At 36.0% G+C, this 23,039-nt stretch overlaps 1 protein-coding gene and 1 long non-coding RNA gene across 2 annotated transcripts; both read right to left on the bottom strand.

Annotated features, from left to right (window-relative positions):
* Nucleotides 1-1,026: 1,026 nt before the first annotated feature.
* On the bottom strand, nucleotides 1,027-12,226 carry LOC112701213 (uncharacterized). The gene is made up of 3 exons (XR_011863789.1): nucleotides 12,018-12,226; nucleotides 9,275-9,424; nucleotides 1,027-1,566 (listed from the first exon to the last, which is right to left on the bottom strand). It is a non-coding gene; the product is annotated as an uncharacterized lncRNA (long non-coding RNA).
* LOC140173073 (putative pentatricopeptide repeat-containing protein At5g65820) lies at nucleotides 9,560-11,990 on the bottom strand. Its single transcript, XM_072199815.1, has 2 exons — nucleotides 11,973-11,990; nucleotides 9,560-11,697 (listed from the first exon to the last, which is right to left on the bottom strand). The coding sequence occupies exons 1-2, from the start codon at nucleotides 11,988-11,990 to the stop codon at nucleotides 10,444-10,446; spliced, it is 1,272 nt and encodes a 423-aa protein (XP_072055916.1). The 3' UTR covers nucleotides 9,560-10,443.
* Nucleotides 12,227-23,039: the final 10,813 nt, after the last annotated feature.

Genomic DNA, 23,039 nt, shown 5'->3' with positions numbered 1-23,039 from the left:
ACCAGCAAATTTTTAGTTTTCTTTAGAATTCGTCACATTTTTTACAAATTCCTCTTTTGCAGAGAAAAATAAAAACAATACAGAAAACTTTCTTCTTCATTCGAAAGTATATAAATATTTTCGAGGCTTTAAAAAAATAGATCATTTTTATGATGGTAGATTTTAAATTTGGACCTTCTAAATTTTAGATTTTAATTTCAATCCATCCTTTCTTTTATCTACAATAAAAATAATTATTTTCTTATTGTCATTAATATATATATATATATATATATATATATATATATATGCACCACCTATTAATATTAAAGTAATAAATAAAAAAATGAAAAATTTATGTTTTATACTATAGATTAATATATGTTTTATAAAATTAAATTTATGTTTATGATATATATATATGTATAAAAATAATTTAAAGAAATTTAATTCTATCTCAAAATAAAGTTCATCGAAAACTCTATATAAAATTAGAAGTTTATTGGTGGTACGGCAAACTCATCTTAAATACCACAAAAAAAAATCGTATTCAAAAAAATTAAAGTTTGTTTAATTTTTTTCGAAAAATAAAGTTTTTTTAAAATTTATAATAAAAAATCCATAAAAATCAATTGGTATATGTATTTCGTACTCTGTATGAGATAATATATAAAATTATATAAAAAAATTTATTAAAAAATTAAATAAAAAATATATAATAATTATTATTATAAATATGTTATAAAGTTATAATTAAAATCAAATTTTTAGGATTTTTAATATTAAAATATATATAATATTTTTTAATTGGTATTTGTCTTAATCAATTTGAATTTGTTGAGTAATCATCTTATTCGTTTGCTTAAACAACTATTAAGAATTAGAATCTCGTCTTGTATGTGTAGCAATCCATCGGCTAGTAGTAAATCCTTAATAAATGGAGCACCAATACGTGGTTAGACTTGGCAGGATTACCCGAATACGCAAGTATCCGACCCATCCATACCAAGTTGGAGAGGGTAATAACTTGACCCGAGTCGGGGCAGATTTTGCTCAAGATAGGGCATGGTCGAATTTAGGGTGTACCCGCCCCGAATATATACATATAAACACTTTTTAGGAATTAGGATTTGTCTCACATCACAGATTTAGTGATTTACAGCTTCAGTCCAAACTCTATAGCCATGCAAGAGAAACCTAGTCATTCTCACCTAGAGTCTTTTTCTTCTCTGCTTCTTCACAAAAAACCTCATAGCTTCCATCATCATCGTGGCTGAGCCCATCACCACCTACCCCTTCACAGCTCACATCTTCTTTTACAGCTCATATCGACGTCGCTACTTATCTCTCTCTCTCTCTCTCTCTCTCTCTCTCTCTCTCTCTCTCTCTCTCTCTCTCTCTCTCTCTCTCTCTCTCTCTCTCTCTCTCTCTCTCTCTCTCTCTCTCTCTCTCTCTCTCTCTCTCTCTCTCTCTCTCTCACACACACACATTGTGAGTCTGTTAACTTTTCTCTTCTTCTTCTACAGACTCATCATTTAGTCGCCGTCGCTATGAGCCCAAGCTTTGCCGTTATAGTTTCATCTGAGTCTGTCACCAAATAAAACAAAATTATTATTTAAGTAGGACCAGTTGGAAATAGGCATGCATGAGATCATTTTTTCATGTAATTTCTAAATTTTTTCATCCAAATTTGATCTATGTGGTTGAGTATTTTAGTATGGCTATCATCGTGGTTTCGTTACGACACTAATGTGATAAAAGCTGTGGTAATTTCATAACTAATATATGAGACAGACTAGATTATTAAAGTAATCAGGAAAATAATATTCAAATTTGCGCATAAAATTTATAAGATGTGATTATCTCAGGAAAATATATATGTATAGCCCAAGTGAAAGATTGTTAAGAAATTATTATTTCTTAATTTATTTATGAGCAATACATATATTAATTATAATCACAAATTAAGTAATTTCACATTAAATGACTTATATAACGGTGATCTCATTTATTATCATAAATATTAAATTAAATAAGTCATTATTACTTTTGATTTGGATAAATGAGATTAAACTCATAGAGTTGTATTAATTGAAATGAGATTATTATTATTAATGTCATATAAATATTAAAATTGTATTAATGCATTAATTGAAATACATTATTAGAATAAAAATTGCAAGAATTAAAATAACTGAAATTTATTAACTTTAATTGATTAAATTAGCATAAAATAAGAAAGAAATTATTAATCAAATTAAATAAATTAAAAAATATAACTCAACAAAGCAAATGTCACAATAATTATATTACTAATTAAAAAAAATCAATTCCATCAATTCAAATTTCTATTTAAAATAGACAATTAAAGATCACCAATAAATAAAAATGAATGGAATATAATAAAGAATAATTTTGGTAGTATAATTAATTAAATAAAATTATTATATACAATTTTTATTTTTTACCTTATTATAATTTAAGTTAACATTGGTGGTAAAAAAACTAATTTTAAATAGTTTCAATTTGTAATTTTACAACATAATTAAAGCACAATTCATAATTTTTTATTTTGTGATTAATCAATATTTTTAAATTGTTGATTAAGTCTTCTATATTTTATGATCGATAAATTTTCTCTAGAAACACAAATTTGTGATGAATTATTATAATCATAATTAATTAAGAAAATAAAAAATTATAAAAAAATCAAATAAAAGATAAAAAAACAAAGTAAAAATTTATTTTGAAACTAAAAATTTGTCAATTTTGTTAGAAATTCTAAAAATTTGTATCTTATTATATAATCAATTTTGTTACTCACTTCAACTTCATTATCCCTTTGTATCCAAAAAAATATATAATATCACACTTATTTCAAAAAAGATGAAACTCTTCGAATACATAGTATAATGCATAATTTAAGAACAATAAGATAAAAAAATCTAGAATTTTATAATAGTATTTAAAATTTTCAATGATGATAATACAAAGTTTAAATCTACCAAATGAATTCTAGATCTCAATTCAATAGTTACCATTTGCACATCTTATTTAAATTTGATTTTTAAATTTTAATTTATGTTCCGGGGGTTATCTGAAACGTTGATTTGGGCTTGAACGTGAGGTCCAGATCCCTTTGTGTGGCAACGTTCGACTTGTCATGCCAAGGTGCTGCCTGTCCGAGTTCATCGTGAGGAGGTTGAGGGTGATACCTGCAAGAGACTCTGATGCTTAAGTTAACAAAGGTTTTAAGCAGGTTTTTAGTATATTAGAACATGAGTTATACTTGGGAGGTGCCAGTGTATTTATAGTAGAATTGCTAACCACCTTTGTTGAAGTGCTCTTATCTTTTCTGATAGATAAGCGCTCCATTTTTCTTGCGAGTTTGTTAAAATCCACCTTCTAGATGAGGCCGAGATTCTAGGAAGCAGTTTGTCTGCTTCGAATAAGTAGGGCTTTTGCCCTTTGAAGTCAGTTGTTCGACCTCTTCAAAGAGGTCAGACTTATCATGAGGTCCACCTTTTTGCTGGCCCTTTAAGTATTGTTGGGCCTGGCTTTTGTACATTGGGTCAAGGTATAAACAGTTCCCTTGCTTGAGTTCGTCCTCTTCTTCAGGGGCCCGATTTGAAGAAGTTGTGGTGGAAACCTCTTCCGCTACTCCTAAGGTGATTTCGGCCGTTATGGTCTCTATGCTTCCTCCGACTTCTTCGACTGAAGGTGTAGATCTTGTGACCGGAGAGAAGCTTGTCCCTCATGGGTGAAAAGTCATGATCTCTTTTCTTATGTCAATATTTTATGGTAACCCGGCTTGGGGTTTTCAACATTTGAACTTTGTAATAGCTAGTGGCCTTGTGAATACTTTACTTTTTCTTTTAGTTGCTCTTTCAACTTTTAAGTAATGTTCAGGATTTGTAATACTTTTTTAAATTTCCTTAATTTCCTTTCTTGTGTTCGACTTCGTGTAGTCGGCTTCTTTTCAAGTTACTTTTGCAACTCTATTTTTTATCCAACCTATTTGGAGATCGCTTTGCACGAGTTACTTGTATAACTTCCTACATTAACTTGTACCTCGTCACTTCATTTTGCCGACCACTTTAGGTCGGGCAATGATTTTTATGGTTTGTCGAGATTAAATTAATGTGTTTGAAATAGGAAACTTTGAAAAAAGATAAATGGATTAGGAATTTTATTAATGTGTAAAATTCTTTTACAGAGATAGTTACTAAAGGCTTGAGTGTCCCTAGCCCTTATCCTGGTGCCTCATTAAAAAACCCTTTTCATTGGGAAAAAGAGTGCACCTTAGTTCAAAGCTTCTAACTATAATATCTTTTCAGGTTACAAGCGTGCCAAGAACTCGGGAGCTCTCGCTCTTGGAGGTCAGACACATTATAATAACCTTTGCCTAGGACCTCAGTTGTCTTATAAGGTCCTTTTCAGTTTGTAGCAAACTTTTCTTCTCCCGACTTCTGCTTCCCGATATCATTTCGAATCAGGATGAGGTCGTTAGTGGCAAAGCTTCTTTTGATCACCCTTTGGTTGTATCTTAGAGCCATCCTATGCTTAAAGGCTTCCTCTCTAATCCGAGCTCTTTTTCGGACTTCTGGGAGGAGGTCGAGTTCTTCCCTTTGCGTCTGGGGGTTGACTCCTTCGTTGTAGAATATGACCCTAGGTGATTCTTCATCTATTTCTATGGAAATCATTGTCTCCATTCTGTAAGCAAGTCGAAAGGGTGATTCTCCCATTGTGGAGTGTGGGGTGGTCCGATATGCCCACAACACTTGAGGGAGTTCGTTAGTCCAAGCTCCTTTTACATTTTGTAGTCGGCGTTTTAGCCCAACCAGTATGACTTTATTTGCTACTTCGGCTTATCCATTGGCCTGAGGGTGCTCTACCGAAGTGAACTGGTGCTTAATCTTTAGGTCGGCCACCAGGTTTCTGAAACTTGAGTCGGTAAATTGGGTCCCATTGTCCGTGGTGATGGATTGGGGAACTCCAAACCTTGTGATAATGTTCCTTAACAAGAACTTCTGACTTCTTTGAGCAGTGATGGTTGCTAGGAGCTCTACCTCAATCCACATAGTGAAGTAGTCAATTCCTACTAATGAGGTATTTGACTTGTCCCGGTGCTTGTGGGAATGGTCCGAGGAGATCAAGTCCCCATTTTGCGAATGGCCATGGTGAAGTGACACTGATAAGTTCTTCAGGAGGCACTACATGGAAATTGGCGTGTTTCTGGCAGAGTGGGCACGTTTTAACAAACTCGATCACTTCCTTTTGAAAGGTCGGCCAAAAGAAGTCGGCTCGGATCATTTTTTTGGATAGTGCCCAAGCTCCTAGATGGTTTCCACATATGCCGTTGTGGACGTCCTCTAAGACTTCCTTTGTGTTGGAGGTCGGGACGCACTTTAAGAGGGGTGTTGAGATCCCTCTTTTGTACAAGACATTGTGAACCAATGTGTAGTTTTGTGCCTCCTTTACAACTCTTTTGGCCTCTTTCTCTTCCTTAGGGAGTATGTCAAATTTGAGGTAGTTGACTTTGAGATCTATCCACCCTAGCTGCTGGTTGGATATGGTCAGTACTTCTTCCTCTTTTGAGATTGATGGAGACTGCAGAGTCCCTTGGATGAGACTCCTATTGTTGCCCTTGGCTTGGTACTAGCTAATTTTAAGAGAGCATCAGCTCGGACATTGTGTTTCTGAGTTATATGCCGAACCTCACTTTCTGCAAAATATGTGAGATGTTCCTATGTTTTGTCCAGTACTTCTTCATAGTGGGGTCTTTGACTTGGTAGGTTCCATTGATCTGTGAAGTGATTACTTGGAAATCGCTAAAAACCATTACCTTTTCTGCTCTCACCTATTTAGCCAGTTTCAAGCCAACAAGTAAGGCTTCATATTCTACCTAGTTATTGGAGGCAGGGAACTTGAACTTCAAGGAAAATTCTATCCGAGTTCCTTGATCATTTTCTAGTATGATGCCTGCTCCACTGCCAGCTTTGTTTGATGAGCCATCTACATATAAGCTCCACATGACGGGGTCACCCGGGCTTTCAGTGTATTCAGCAATGAAGTCGTCTAGATATTGTGACTTAATAGCTGTCCGAGTTTCGTATCTAAGGTCAAACTCGGACAGGTCTACCGCCCATTATAGAATTCTTCCTGCCAAGTCCGTTTTTTGTAAGATATGTTTCATTGGTTAATTAGTGCGGACTTTGATGGTGTGATCCTGGAAGTAAGGTTGAAGCCTTCTGGATGTAAGGATGAGGGCATATGCAAATTTCTCTATCTTTTGATAGTTTAGCTCGGCCCCTTGTAAGGCTTTGCTGATGAAATAGATAGGTTGCTACCCCTTTTCGTCTTCTCGGACCAAGGCTGAAGCTACAACCTGACTTCCAACGAACAAGTATAACACAAGTTCTTCTCCCTTAATAGGTCGGGTAAGTATGGGTGGTTGTCCCAAGAATGCTTTAAAGTCTTGGAAAGCTCGTTCGCACTCTGGGGTCCACTCAAATTGCTCCTCTTTCCTCAGGATTGAGCAGAGGGGAAGTGATTTTAGAGCTGATCCAACTAAGAATTTGGACAGAGCTGCTAACCTTCTATTTAACTGTTGGACTTCCTTCATGCAACTCGGACTCTTCATGTTGAGTATGGCCTGACATTTGTTCGGGTTTGCTTCTATGCCTCTTTGGGTCAACATGAACCCTAAGAACTTTTTGCGAAGGTGCATTTTGAGGGATTTAACCTCATTTCGTGCTTCCTTATAGTAGAACATACCTTAGAGAGGTCGGACAGGCGGACAGCAGTGTCTCTTCCTCTTGGGTCTTAACAAGTATGTCGTCCACATAAACTTCCATTAGTTTTCTTATGTGGTGCAGAACACCTTGTTCATCAATCGTTGATATGTAGCTCATGCGTTCTTTAACTCCAAAGGCATTACTACGTAACAATAGTTTGCCTTTGGAGTTAGGAACGAGGTCTTTTCTTGGTCTAGCTTGTACATCGAGATTTGGTTGTATCCCGAGTAGGCATCTAAGAATGAGAGATATTTGTAGCCTGAAGCCACATCGACCAAAGTGTCAATACTGGGGAGTTGATAGGGATCTTTAGGGCAGGCTTTATTGAGGTCGGTATAATCGACGTACATTCTCCACTTCCCGATTTGTTTTTTCACTAATACAACATTGGCTAACCAAAGTGGGTACTTCACCTCCCTTATAAATCCCGCTTCTAGCAAAGCCTGTACTTGTTCTTCTACGACTTGTGCTCGCTCTGGTCCGAGCTTTCTGCATTTTGTTATACAGGTTGGGAGCCAGGGTACACAGAAAGCTTATGGGACATCAAGTCGGGTCTACACCGGGTATGTCGGAAGCTTTCCAGGCAAAGAGGTCAGAGTTTTTGCACAATAAGTTGACGAGCTGTTTCTTCAGGCTCTCTTTAAATTCGCCCCTATTCTTTTTGTCTTGTCGGGGTTATCTCTGATTAAGACCTCTTCGATTTTTCCTTCAGGTTGGGGGCGTAACGCTTTGCGAGCTCGGGTCCCCCCTCATCCCTTCTTTTTTTCCTCGGGTCGTTTGACCTGTCTGTTAAATATCTATCAAGTCAGCCTTCTCTAGCCAACTTTTCTATGATGTTCTTTAGGTTGTAACATTCATTGGTGGAGTGTCCATAGAGCTTGTGATACTCCCAATACTCCGTCTAACTTCCGGCTTTCTTGTGCTTAATTGGACGAGGAGGTGGAAGCTTTTCTGTGTGACATATTTCTTTGTAGACATCCACTAAGGAGACCCTGAGGGGAGTATAATTGTGGTACTTTTAAGGTTTCTTTATTTTTGGCTCATCTTTTTTCTTGGGCTTCCTTTCTTTGTCCCGGGGTGAATAGGTAGGTTTGACCTTGAAGGAGACTCTCTGAGTCGGGAGTTTTCTTCCATATTGATGTACTTCTCGGCTCTTTCCTGAACTTCATTAAGAGAGGTCGAGTACCTTTTGGATATTGACGGGTAGAATGGTCCTTCCCTGAGGCCATTAACTAAGCCCATAATTATGGCTTCTATTGGCAAACTCTGAATTTCCAAACAAGTTTGGTTAAACCTTTCCATGTAATCTCGTAGGGTTATTTCGACCTCTTGTTTTATCCATAACAAGCTCGGGGCATGCTTCATTTTATCCTTTTGGATAGAGAACCTAGTCAATAATTTCCTAGCTAGATCGTCGAAGCTGGTGATCGACCTTGGTAGTAGGCCATCAAACCACTTCATGGCAGCTTTATTCAAAGTGGTAGGGAAGGCTTTGCAATGTGTGGCGTCAGAGGCGTCTACCAAATACATTCAACTTTTGAAATTACTTAAGTGGTATTTTGGGTTAGACGTCCCGTTGTAGAGATCCATGTTGGGCGATTTGAAATTTTTGGGAACTTTGGCCATCATGATCTCTTCTGTGAAACGGATCGTCTCCTCCGAGAGGGCTTTTTTCCCTGTCCGAGCTTGAGGTCCGACTTCGAAGGTTAGCCTCTAGTTTTTGGAGTTTTTCTTCTAACTCCTTGCGTCACCTTACTTTTTTTTCATAGCTCTCGTTTGGCTTCTCGTTGTCGTTCGGCCTCGTGCTTGAGTTGTCTCAAGCGATCTTGCTATCCACCGACCATGTCTAGTATTTCTATTGCATGGGGCTCGTCCTCGTCCTCAAGACCTATCTTTTGTTTTTATTTTAGAGAAAATTTTTGTTAACAGAAGAATGCTTTGATGCTTTACTGCTTTTGATGTTTTTTGCTCGTCCAGCGTCAAAGTCAAAGGCAACCAAATGGATGAACAAGTTGATGCATAAGGGAGTGACTGCATCTGAAGATAACATGAAGAATTGCAATGAATTGCAATTGGTGGATGCAGATTTGAACCTCATTTTAAAGGAAGGTGCTGATGGTTCGAACATGAAAGCAAGAAATGAGCAAGTGGAGGCTTTGGAGATATTGAAAGCATTGAGAAAAAAATTAGAGAGCTTATTTAGGAGTATGATTAAGACTAGGACAACCCTTTTGAACATATTATCCCAATAGATACTATGTTCAACATAAAGCAATTTTGATCCCACTAATTTTGTACATATGTAAATAACACAATGCAATTGTTATACAATCAAATCAAATATAGAGAAAAGTTTATACTCTATTTTTTGGTGTGTTTGTTGTTATTCATGGTTTTATTTACCTAAATAGAGAATATTTTAAATTTGTTGCTGCCAAAAACACTAAAGTACAATCGGAGCATAATGTACAAGAAGCAAGTGAAGCATTTAATTTCACCTTTTAAGAAGTAGCAATGTACTTTTGCAATCCAGAGCCCCTGAATAAATATTGCACAATGCTGCAGGAATCTCAAAAGTTCCTCTTCAAATTGCCCATGAGCAATGTGCTTAATAGCACTGATATGGTGAAGTGGATGGGTCATATTCTCTGTGAGAGAAGTAATAAAAAAAATCAGTATATATTAAAAATTTTCAACAAATAATCTGTAATATAATATACTACCGATGTTACGATACAAGCCCTTTTTCACGTTAAAAAAAGTAATAATAAGCTTAATATAAAGCATTCAATTGCATTCATAAACCCTTGTCATTCATAAACCCTTGTCTAATTTAAAATGCAAACCACTCCTTGCCTCAATATTTATCTATTAAGGCATTAAGTAAAACAAGGAAATTGATACTTAAAAGAACGAAGCAGCTTCTCCTATGTCTTCGATCATGCCTTGAATCAAACTAAATAACATCATTAATTTTCATCCAATTAAACTGCTTCACCAAATTCTAGTCCAAAATAAGTGTCTCGTTTGGGGAACCTCGAGAATGTATGTCAAGCTTCACTAGTGAAATTTATAACGTGTTAGATTTCTGACGGCTTCCACCCTAATGGCATTGCCTAGCCCTCCTATTCCTCCCATCCTTTTTCTCCTTCGCTTTTTCTTTCAAGTCCCTCTCTCCTCTCCGCTTGTACATCTTGAAATTGATCTTCTGATCAGCAGCTATTTTCTCACCTTTTTCAGTGATCTCTACCGCAAATTGTCTGTTATATACTTTTCACAGACCGCGCATTAGCTTGGCAAAAGTATCCGGCTGTGGCATTAACCCCTGATCCAACATGTCTATGAAGAAGGAATAAGCTTCCTTCACATGCCCCTTTGAAAAGAGTGCATGAATCCATATTGTCCATGCACCCACATTTAGCTCACACCTTTTAGTAGATGTGATACAATTTCAAGTATCTTTAGCCAATTCAAGATTTTGAGCTCTTAAAAGGGAAATCATCAACTCCTTCAATGTACCATAATAAGGGATAGTAAAAAGCTCTTTGCCAACCATCTCCTTAAAATGTCCACAAGCTTCAATCTGACAACTTTGCTCAAGAAAGCCATTAATCATTATGACAAAGCTGTCAATGCCTGGACTAAGCCCACTTGCTTCCATTTCATTCTAAAGCCGAACACCTTCCTTGATCTCTCCCAACTTGCAAGCCAACCTAATAACCGTATTGTAGATGTTAAGGTCAGGAGTGGAACCAATCTTGTGCATCTCATTCACCAGTTCCAAACACTCCTCCAGTTTTTTCTTCTTTTCATGGGCCAACATGAGATGATGATAAGTCAGCTGATTTGGCACAATGCCTTGTTGTATCATTCGATCCAAAAGCTCATAACCTCTTTCAACCTTTTCCCACTTGCAAAACCGGCTAATCAATGTTGTATAGGTTATGGCATCCACATCACAGCCATTTCTCTGCATCGCAACAAATAACCGCATTCCGTCCTCCAATTTTTCATGTTTGCATAGTGACTGGATCAAAATTGTGTACGAGGTTGTATTTGGTCCACAACCTATCCTTCTCATATCCTTCAAAAGATCATAAGCATCTTCCATTTTCGCAGCTAGAGCATAACCATTAAGCAAATTGTTATAAACAACGATATCCGGTTCAATGCCTGCATCCTTCATCTGCACCAACACATGTTTTGCTTCCACAAGTTTCCCTTCTCTACACCAACCGTACAACAAGAAAGTGAAATTTTTTATGGTTGGAGGAAATCGATATCTCATGTCCTCAAAAAGCGAAGCGGCTTCCTTAATGCAACCATTCTTGCACAATACATCCAACAAACACCTGAAAATATATTCATCAGGCTCATATCTGTAATTGGGCATTTCATCTAATACTTCAATGGCCTTCTGAACCATCCTTGTAGAAGCAAACTTCCTCATCAGAATAACAAACATTTGTGGAGAAATTAACATAGGATTCTCTTGCCTCATTTCCTCAATTAGTGCCCAAACAGCTCCAAATTGCTGTATTTTGCCCAAAACCTTAATCATAGCTTTGTAAACTTCTTGACTGTGTTGATAATCGGACTGCTTAGAAGCCCATGCATAGAATCTATACGCCAAATTTCCGGCATCGCTGCGTCGATTCAAGATTCCAGATTCTTTCAAAGTAAGCTCCAATTTGGGAACCCTAGAATGGTATTTTCTCAATATTCTATAAAAATTTTTCACATAAGAGGCAAACACATCGTAGCTTTGGTCATTTACATCCTTTTCTGAACTACATTGAAGACGAATAAGGCCAAAATTGTTTTTTGTCGTGGCACTACTGATGCAGCTGCTACTATTATCAAATACTGAGGACTTATGATTGAGTGGTGGTGAATACACCTCAAAACTAGTAGAAAACAGCTGGGATAGTGTGTTTTCATGTCCAATGACTGTTAATGAATTTGTCAAGGGAAGTTGGAAAAAATTAACTTTTTTGAAGAAAAGCAATATTTTTCTCAAAAAATTTCTACATTTTCTTGAATGCTGAAGACAGTGAGGCTCACTCAACCCTCGTTTGGTACTTTGTCGCCGCCAGATGATTCAATTTGAGAGGAACGAGGGTGAGATTAGGAACAACAACAAAGTAGCATTGGAGAGGGGCGTCAAGAATTTGACAGTGGAATAAAGCAAAGCACCCAACTCTTGTTAATCATAAACTAGAATCTGAAATTGAGGCATACCTTGAGGAAAGGCAATGGAGTTGCCAAGAAAGGAGTGAATGAAGAGCAAGACCTAATTTTGTGGGAGTCACCCTCAGTGTGTTCAGCTGGAACCAGAGCTCATCCGCAAGTTTCTCAGCATCCCATGTCCCGCCACTGCAAATACTAATCTGTTAACAGGTGTCTATTGGGTTACTACCGTATAAAAAAATGGACATAAGAAAAATCTTGGATAAATTTATTGGCTAATTTTTTTGGATATAGAAAAAACTTTGGTGTAACACTCAGTTACTAGATTTTATGGTGTTTTTTAAAATTCTAGGGGCGGGACAATATGCCCCTGTGTATTGGTCAGAATTTTAAAAAACACCAAAAAATTCAATAACTGAATGTTACACCAAAGTTTTACCAATATCTAAAAAAATAAACAATCTGGGTAATATTCCACCCCTGGCCATTTGAAGTAGCGTCCCCAAAATATAGTTGTCATAACTAACCCGGTGATCAAAACGATCAGATTACTGGACCACTGGTTCAACCGATTGATTCGGTCTTATTTAAAGAAAAATATAAAATAGTCAAAAATTGAAATGCATGTCTTCACTAACATTTGAACAACAATCAAATCTCAAATTCTAAAAATAACTAATACAAAAATAGACATAAAATTAGTCAACACTAATACAATAGTGTCTTAATTTAACACAATAAAAATAACAATCCATAAACTATCTCCAAGGAGTAATTTCAAAGTATAGGTATATCTTCATTTGATGTTCTTGGGATGATGGTGTTTCTGATGAAGCCATCTTAAAATCCCATAAAAGAAAAAAATTCAATCAACTAAGTAACTAATAGCAAAAGAAACCAGCATCATTACAGTAACAACAATCAACAATCAACAAAATTCATAATTAGCGAAACCAATTCATAAACCAATTCAACAATTAACAAGACCACTACATATTCAACAATTAAACCATAATCATAATCAGCAAACCCTTGCACATTCATATTCATAAACCAATTCAAAAATCGATTCAACATTTCAATTCAACCACTGCCATATTTATTTCTAATCAGCGCATAAACCAATCAACAATAAAATTCACAACAATAACATTAATGAATCAACCTAGAAAAAATTAAATGCTCACCTGTTGTTGCAGAGGTAGAAGGTGGACGATGAGAAGCAGTTCAAGAATCAACAACCACGAAATAGAGTAAAGGGAGGGACGGAGGCGCAGCGCGCGAGACGGAGCATTCACTAGGAAGCACGACTGCAGGAAGAGAGGCAAGACGCGAGCAGTGGAGCACACCAGGCGTTCGGTGCTCTGACACGGACGTTGGCGACACGCTACATAGCTATTGGAAGCCCAGATCGAGCACTCACCGGCGGAGGCGCGGCGAGACACGAGAGGCCAAGCACACAGCACAGACGGAGAAGAGGGACGAGATACGACTCGCAAGCACACGATTCAGAGAACCCAGCGAGAGGCACGGCGACGGCGGCAAGCGTCCAGTGGCAGTGAACCGATGTGAGTTGCTAGTGCTGTGCCTCCGTGTGTGGTGTGCCGTTTCCAAAAGTGAGAGGGAGAGAAGAGCTGGGCGATGGGGTGGATTCATAACTAGCCTAGGTCTTTTTACAAACGACGTGGTTTTAAAAAATTTCTAAACCAATCCTCACACCTATCAGTTCATCGGTTTTTGTGAAATCTGACCGAGTCAAACTGATTCTCACTAGGGGTGATAACGGGTAGCAGGTACCTGATTATCCGCCCGAATTAGAACCAAGTAAATTGGTTCTGGAATCAATGGGTAATCAGGTCTGACCCGAACCAAACCAATGACGCTCTTTAGTAATTGGTCCGGGTAACGGTTCTGGAGGTGCGGAACCCGAATCAACCCGTGGACCCGACCATGTATTAGTTAAATAAAAAAATAAAAATTTAAAATATATATATATATGTCTTTTAATGATTTTGAGTTTCTCTCTATTGCATTTTTGTATTCCACTTTTAATGTGTTTTTTGTATTTAACATGTTTGGATTTTAATGTGTTTAGTATTTAATATGTTTGGATTTTAATGCGTTTAGTTTTTAATGTATTTGGTGTTTAATATGTTTGGATTATTTCTATTAATTTTATGTGTTTATTGTACTTACGGAATTTTTAAGATAAAAATTTCATTTTTTTTATAAATTTCTATTTCATCGGGTATCCAATTACCCGAATCGAACCAATCCATTCTTAATTGGTTTAGTTTGGTTCGGGTACATACACAAAAAAATGTAAATCCAAATTAAACCGAACCAATTACAATTCAATTGGCTCGGTTTTAATTTCACACTAAACTCAAACCACCCCGACCCGTTCTCACCCCTAATTCTCACCGGATTTGTTCTTTATCCAGTTCAATGTTCAGACCAGACCGGCCTAGAAGCCGGGTCGCCAATTTTCTAGTCCAATCACTCAGGTTAGTCCATTTTTTTCAACTACTCCCCTAATCATTCTGAAATATCATGATGGTCCTCTTTCGTTAAAATAATTAGATTAATAAATTTCTACAATTATTTTCTCAAAAACTAAAATTCAAATGGGTGTAATATTGTCCTACAGTTAAATTTGACACGAACAATAAACATGTTATAGAGCCAATACAACGTTTATATCAATACTAAAGAAAATTGACCTACCAATGATCACTAATGTAAAAGCTTTTTCATTAATTATTCGAGTCAAATTTAACGGTAAAACAACATTTAATATGTTTAAAACTTTTTAATATTAACATAGAATGTTTAAAATAGTTGAGACTAAACTAGAATTTGATCCGAACTACCAAAAATACTACTCTATCCAAAAAATAAAAATAATTAAGAAGTAAATACCAATTCGCCACTTGAAATATTCTGGCGCTGACAAAATAGTATCTGAATAATGATACCAACAAAATGGTCTTTGAAATATTTTAAAAATTGGCAAGCGTATCTCTTGACTCACCAGAGCACATCTCCCACGAGAAAAATGCTCAGGTGGCCACCAAATTTTGATAATATGGCATGTTTCTTTAGCTAATTATTGAGTTGTCTTTTATAATTAATTTAACAATTACAAACTAAAAAAATCTCCAATTCTTTTGCCCTAAGCTACCCACTCAACCTCTACAAGAGAATTTTTTATTTAAATAAATAAAATAAATGTTTTAATTGCTGAAATAAATAATTATAAAATTATTACTAAAATCCATTCCCCACCCTAATCTAATTTACAATGTAAATGAGATAAGTATGCATGTATCTCGTTTACACTGTAAATGAGATACGTGCATACTTATCTCATTTACATTGTAAACGAGATAAGGCAGGGGGACACCTATATATACATTTCGTTGACAGAGAGGTTTCGGGTCCCAATTTGAACCTTTCGACCACTTTCTCCTCTCTTTTACCTCTTTCTGACCATATTATCGAGTAATACGAAGATGGCGCGCATAGATGCACGTGATCATAACATCAACCGGCTGAATACGACATGGCACTACGATGGGGCAGAAGACTTTGCAGTTAGTTCTATTTTCTTGAGTTTTATGTAATCCCAAACATGTATAGCCATGGTTAGGGATCTTATCAAGAACTCGAATACAATTTGTATGATTAGGAATAGGTCACTGGTATAAATTAATAATTCTAGGAATGTAGTTATTATTTTATGTAATTCCATATATGTATAGCCATGGTTAGGGTATTTGCTAAAAATTAGAATACAATTTGTATCATTAGGAATAGGTCACTGATAGAAAATAGTAATTCTAGGGTTGTGTTTATCATTTTTTGGTAATTAAGTTATTAACTATATAATTATAAATTTAGAGTTTAAATGCACTCCGACAGATTTATTATCATATGTCCAAATCGCCGACCGCTGTCGCAGTGTTGCTCTTTGTTGAAACGAGCAGTCCAGTCCGCCATCTCTCGCGACAAACCTCTCAAGGCATCCATGTACCACTCGTACCCAGCCTTGCTTGGACTATAAGCGGCATTTATACCTCGGATGACTTAAAATGAGACATGAAGTTTGCTGCCATGTGTCTAATACAATAAGCGTGGAACGCCATTGGAGGTTGCCAACTACTATCATCAGTCCTGACTGCAGCCTTGATCGCCTGTGATCTATCAGAGATAATTAACAGGCCTTCTTGTGGGGTGATATGTCGTCTCAGACTAGTATAGAAGAATGACCATGACTCTGTACTCTCAGACTCCACAATTATAAAAGCAATAAGAAGGATATTACTGTTGTCGTCTTGTGCCACTGCAATAAGAAACACCCCACCGTATCTGCCATATAAATGCATGCCATCAACAGAAACAAACGACTTGTAACGCTTGAAAACCTCAACACATGATGGAAAAACCCAAAATACTTTGTCGAACATGTTACAGTCGCGGACCAGAAGGTGCCTATCATAGTAAGATATGGCCCTGAGCTCACAAATAGTTCTGAGACAACAATTCTACAGTGCCTGCAAAGCAGTTTCAGTACCTTGTTGTATGACTCCTCCCAATCCCCATATATTTGTGCAATTGCCTTTTGCTTCGCCATCTAAACATTTCTGTAGGAGGGTTTGAAGTGATAGCTCTGCTAGACTGCACCTTGCAGGACAGGGATGCTGACGGATGGGTTGGACTGTATCAACGGCAGGATGCCCTTGTAGATGAGACTGCTATCCAACTGTCAATGGTCTTGGGACATGGTGGGTGCTAGACAAGTATGCGCTCCACCAACCCTCCAGACCTTCCTAATGAAATAAAACATCCATGGTTGGAAACTACTCAACATATAGCAATCATAAATGAGTAAGTACACCTCAATTAAACTTGAACTCACCAATATCCGAGGTTCTATCGGAAGACAATACAGAGACTCCATGGACATCCATTTGCAGCTTGACAGCAATGCACATGGTACTTTAATCGGTCTAATTCGAGCACTTGATACTAAGCACTTTTGCGAATATTGTAGTTCTTCACACCCTACATTACTGCATCTCAGCATTTGAATATGTGGCCGACCCTAAACTCCACTCCACCGTCTAAGTTGTAATCCTCTTTTCCGGTGTTGGAGATAGGAGATTTCTCATGTATGGCATCCAGATCCAATGTATGATAGTGACTTGGTACATCTGATAGTGCCAGAATCCGGGGGGAGGGGACATAGCACACCGCTGTCTCGGCCGACATCTCCAGTACAAACTTCTCCTCCTCATCATATTCAAAAGAATTACTATCGTTTCTATCCACAACGTACTCTTCGTCGGAGTCTTTCTCACCCACCTCCATGTCTTCCACTAGTATGGCAACATGAATCGGTGGTGGTGTGAAAAGTGGGTCATCCTGCACAAATGTCGAGTGTACAGAACCACCACCACCAACATCACCAACCTCGGCAAAAAGCTCCATCACTTGTTCTTCCATGATTCTCCCATAGATGTTGAACATGAGTCGCACATGGTCGTCGCCGAGCAGCTGAAATAGTAAAAACCGGAAAACTCTATTATCCAACGATGCTAGTAACCTATACCTCATCCTTCTGATCTCTCTTCTTCCTGTGCCACCAAGGTTGCTCAATATCAAACTTTTTAACTCGGACAACGAACTTACGCGCGAAGTGCACAATAGTAACGGATCTCACACTTATATATCACCCCATTGTCGTTGTATCTCATACGACAATTGGGGTACACACAGACAACTATATATCCACTATTATTGGACATTTTTGCCTACTTTTTGTAAGAAAAATGGGAGAGAAAAAAATAGAAATGTATGTGGAGAATCCCAAGGGTTGCATATCCTTTTATAGCAGTTAGAAATTTATCTTACTGTATCTCGTTTACAGTATAAACAAGATAAGCATGCACGTATCTCGTTTACACTGTAGACGAGATATACACATGTCACGTGCACGTACCTTATCTCGTTTACAGTTTAAACGAGATACGTGCATGCTTATGCTGGAGAACAGATTTTGTTAATAATTTTTATAATTATTTATTTTAGTAATTAAAATATTTATTTTATTTATTTAAATAAAAAATCCTCTACAAGAGGGTTCATTTCGCACCTTCCACGGTCCTCCTTCCTCCTCTATTGTTGTTCTAGGCATCACTATCACTAATGTGCTTCTCAATTTATGATCCTCTCAATGAATGTGCTTCTATTATACAATCAGATCAGCTAAACAACAAAACAAAAAAGTTCACAAAGAAAAACCAAAAAGAAAAATTGAAGAACAATAAAAAATTAGTTCAATAGCAATCCCAAGAATACAAATTCTGTTCATCAGCATTCAGTAATCCCATAAATAAAAATTAAGTACAAGCTAGTTTTAATTTTATTTACATTCAAAAGATGAAATTTGAAGATGCTGACTTACCAAAAGGAATAGTGACAAATGGAAAAAGGTTGACGACGGCAATGAAGAACGATCTTGTTGGAGGCAATGAAGGAGACTGGATTGTAACGAAGACGATTCTACCTCTGATGATCTTGCTGGACGATGATGAAAACGATTCTCCGTTGACAAGACGAAGAAGGTGACACTTATGCCTTTGACACAACGATTTTGCCTCTGACGATTCTGTTTAGGCACATGAAGATAGCGTTCTCCTCGGGCTGGGTCAGGCATGACGACGATGTTCTCCTTGGCTGAGTCAGGTGCCCGAAGACGGTGTTCTCCTCGGAATGGGTCAGGCACGTGACGGTGACATTCTCTTCGGACTGGTCTCAGACGCACAACGACAGTTCTACGGTGATCTTAAGAGTGAGAGGGGAGGAGCTTGGAGGTGAAAGGGGAGGACAGTGGCAGACGATAGTGAGAGAAGAGGTGGAGGCACATTTTCCTGCTTAGTAAAAACCAGGTAAAAGAATTAAGAATTTTTAATTTTTAAATTAATTATAAAAGACAATTTAGTAACTAGCTAAAGAGATATGTCGTATCATCAAAATTTGATAGTCAGTTTAGTATTCTTCTCGTACAAAAAATGATTCGACAAGTCTAAAGACATGCTTGTCAATTTTTAAAATTCTTCAAAAACTATTTTGTCAATAATATTATTCTGATATCATTTTTCCAACACTAAAATCTTTCAAATACCGAATTAATATTTAGTTATTTACCTCAACAATTAAAAAAGTTGTCCACAGACACTTAACCTGCTCCGAGATAGGGGGTAGTTGAATCATGAATGATTTGGACATAGGGGTTAACTCGCTTGAATTAATTCCCTCAATCATAACAATGACAATATGAAAAAGAAAAAGAATAAAAAAGAGAAGAAAAGAAAAATTAAACCAACAGTCTCACTCATCAATCTCACCTTGCCTTCGCTGCTGCCTGCTATAGAGTGGAAGACAGGACACAACGCTAATTACCCCAAAATATGCGCACTGCGCACCCTCTCTCTCTCTCTCTCTCTCTCTCTCTCTCTCTCTCTCTCTCTCTCTCTCTCTCTCTCTCTCTCTCTCTCTCTCTCTAATTCCCCTTCCAGGCTACGGATTCGTTACACCTACTTTTACGTGGGAGTAACATTAACCATCCTAAAATTATTTATACATAGAACCCCATTTTTTTGTTTTTGAAAAAATTAATAACTAAAAATTTACCCCTCTGTTTTTGCTTTTTACACACAATCCCTTTCTTTTAATCACAAATTCAAAGAGATCGGACAATCGCCTCTACTAGGGTTCTTGCCCTTAATGTTCATGTTTTCATCCCATCCCCGCAGCTACTACCGCCGTTGTCGTCGCCGCCTACACTCAGCACCTCAGCTCCTTCTACTTCCTCTGCGTTGTGCTTTGTCTCTGCCCCTACGAACTACTCAAGTTCCATTTTACTTTATTTAATTTTATTGCCTTCTCTATGGAAACATTCGTGAATTTGGATGTGATTATGTTGTCTCCGCACAACACTTTTGATTTTATTCTCTCCCTTTGTCTCAGCTTTTTGCTTTTTCAAAATGAATTTGCTATAAGTCGTTGACGCAATCCTAATACATTTTATGAGACATGAGACTAGGAGATACATCATATAAAATTGGTCTTTCTTTATTAATTGGGAGTTAAATCTTGTTGTCTATAAAATTGTTATGCCTAATTGACTAATTATTATTTTTTCATGTGTATAAATAGCCATTTGTCATTACTTACCTTGGAGTGTCTCTGAAGGTAGTCTTTAGTCAATCTATTTACCTATTTCACTTCTAAATTGGATATGCTGCTTTGTAAAAACATCATATAGAAATTTTTACAAAGATTACACTTCATCCAACATTTTCTCTTCTGAGCTTAGTTTGACTCTTGGATTTAGTGAGACTTACCCAGGACCTGAACCTGATCTTGGAATTCCTTTAATTACTTACACTGAAGAACTATGCGCAAGAGAAAAAGGTACACTTCATGAACCTGACTTAGTCACACAACTTGATTAACCTAGGTCGTGAAAAATTGCCAAATGTGACTTATACCTCACAACAATATGGTTTGCGTCAGAGGTAATAAGCAAGAGGTAATAACTAGCAAGGCTTCTTTTAAATCTTTTGTACTTGAATTTGAAATTGAGCACAATGTTCCACTTATGTGATTGCTATGCTATTTGTATTGTGAGCACAACTCTTATGAGTTCCACATTAGGCCTCTTTACCCTTTTATTCGTAGCTCTTTTCGTGTAGGACTCGGTAGCTACCATCATGATGGTTATGTGTTAAATCAAGCATAACTGGTGTTTATATTACAACATTTGAAAAAATTTGGACAACAGACGACCATACATTAACAGCAGCATTTCCTTCTTGGTGTTTACATATCATTAACAACGGTTGACAATATTATGTTTCACTCTATATTTACATCATTGTTGCTTCGTTTCTGAAAATAGATAGTCTATCCCTAAGGAATGGAAAGCATTCTTTAATTTGGGACATTTTTGGTCTAGTTTCAACAATATTGCATTTATTGCACTATTGCAGCATATGATTGTCTTAAATAAATAATATTTTGGCTATATTGGTGGACATATGTAATTTTTATTTATATTTTTGTCGTTTACCCTCATTAGCTTGGTGATTGTGAATGGTGAAGCAATGATGCCTTATTTTTATGCTTAGATATATCCAGTGACGGACCCAGAAAATTTATGTTGGGGGACAAAAATAATACACATTATTATCAAAAGATATATTAATTTAAATTTAAAAATATAAAAATGCACATTCATTATTCGAATAAAAAAAATCACAAATTACATTAGCCGCTAACTTTTTTCGCTTCAATTCTAAGAAATTCTTTTTATTAGAAGAGACTAATGGAGTGACTTCAGATTCTAGTGGTAGCTTTCTTTTAAAATATTTTTTCATTATTATTTCTAAAAATAAAAAATATATATTTTAAATTAGTAAATTGACCAATTTACTTTAAAAATTTATATGCAACATAATTACATATAATAAAATAGAACGAAAGATAAACAAATAAATAATAAGAATCACTAAATTGAGAATAAAATAAAATTAGATTAATACCTAAATTATAATTGTTTGAATTAAAATTTGCAATTGAAAATATCAAAAAGAGAAATAATGAAATTGAAAAATAAATAGAGTCATAGAGAGTTATATAAAACAAAAAAAGAGAGTTTAAAATTTACCTTTTGATGAAGAAAAAATGACCACTAGATAAGGAATAGAAAAGAAGGTTCAAAATATGAAATGATCACTAGATAAGGAATAGAAAAGAAGGTTCAAAATATGAAACTAAGAAGAGGATTTAAAAGAATAAATGAGTGACGGCTGGGATTTGAGAATAGAAGAAGACTAAATTTAATTAGGTTAACTAATAATTAAAATGATAGAGAGATAAAATGGGTTTGGGCCTTTTAACAATTGGAATTTGTTTATTTGTAGTGGGATCATTTAAAATTTAAAATAGGGGCATATTATATATATATATTTGTTGAAAAATATGAAATGAGAGTGGGGCAAGTGCCCCCTCACTAGTAAGCATGGGTCCGTACCTGGATATATCTAATAGATGCTATTGTAATTATGTATAACATGACCATATAAGGTTGTGTTAAATCACCAAAAATCTCAATTCAATCAAGAAACTGAACTATGTGTCCTCATAATATCGCATGAAATGATGATGAAACAGAACTTGTGTCACACAATTCATAGCATATTGATCTGTTTAATGAATAAAAACTACTATTTTGTGCAATGTAACCAAATGGTGTTGATATAAGAGAAATTATTGTAGAAAATCATACTAGTTTATAAAGTTGCTTTAAAGCATTGGTGAGACTTGCGGTAATTACATTATGATTGAGAAACAAAAATGTGCTTTTAAGTAGTTACCTAATTTGATTGTTTACATATCTATCTTTCACAAAATTTGTTTGGGTCAAAATGGTTATTGAGCTAGTTCTTTTCTAGGCCAAATTTTGTGGGAGACTGGAGCTAACTTCAACGAAGAACCAGAATTTAAATGGTCTTTATAAAAAAATAAAAATAATTTGTAATATATTCTTTTAATCATTTTTTCTGTTATTTGTTTCATGATTCCATCCACCACTAGCTAAAAAGGATATTTAGATAAAACTGTTAAAATGTAAAAATTAAAATTAGGATAAAATTAATATTACAAAATAACTTGTAATATGACTAAGTTTCTTTTTATTTCACGTTATTTAATGTTTGCTCTACAAAACTTCTTAAGAAATGTCTAAAAAATCTCCTTCTGATGATAATATAACAGTAAAAAAAAAGAAAATACTTTAACAAGGGAAATAGTCTCCTTTTGTTATATAACAAACAATCAAAATCGAAACATGAAATTAATTTGGTCCTTCTAGTGCATCAACCTTAGAACCCTTCAATGCAGCAGCCTGAGAGAAAAATAATGAGAGCAATGAGTACAAGCGTAATGATTTATACAACATATCGAATTGAACCCAGTGAGCAATGAACATAATAAAACGTCAGG

Source organism: Arachis hypogaea, chromosome 7 (assembly GCF_003086295.3).
Source record: "Arachis hypogaea cultivar Tifrunner chromosome 7, arahy.Tifrunner.gnm2.J5K5, whole genome shotgun sequence".
In the NCBI taxonomy this organism is placed as follows: Eukaryota; Viridiplantae; Streptophyta; class Magnoliopsida; order Fabales; family Fabaceae; genus Arachis; species Arachis hypogaea.
Note: the sequence above shows the minus strand (reverse complement) of the source record. Positions and strands in the feature narration are given on the sequence as shown.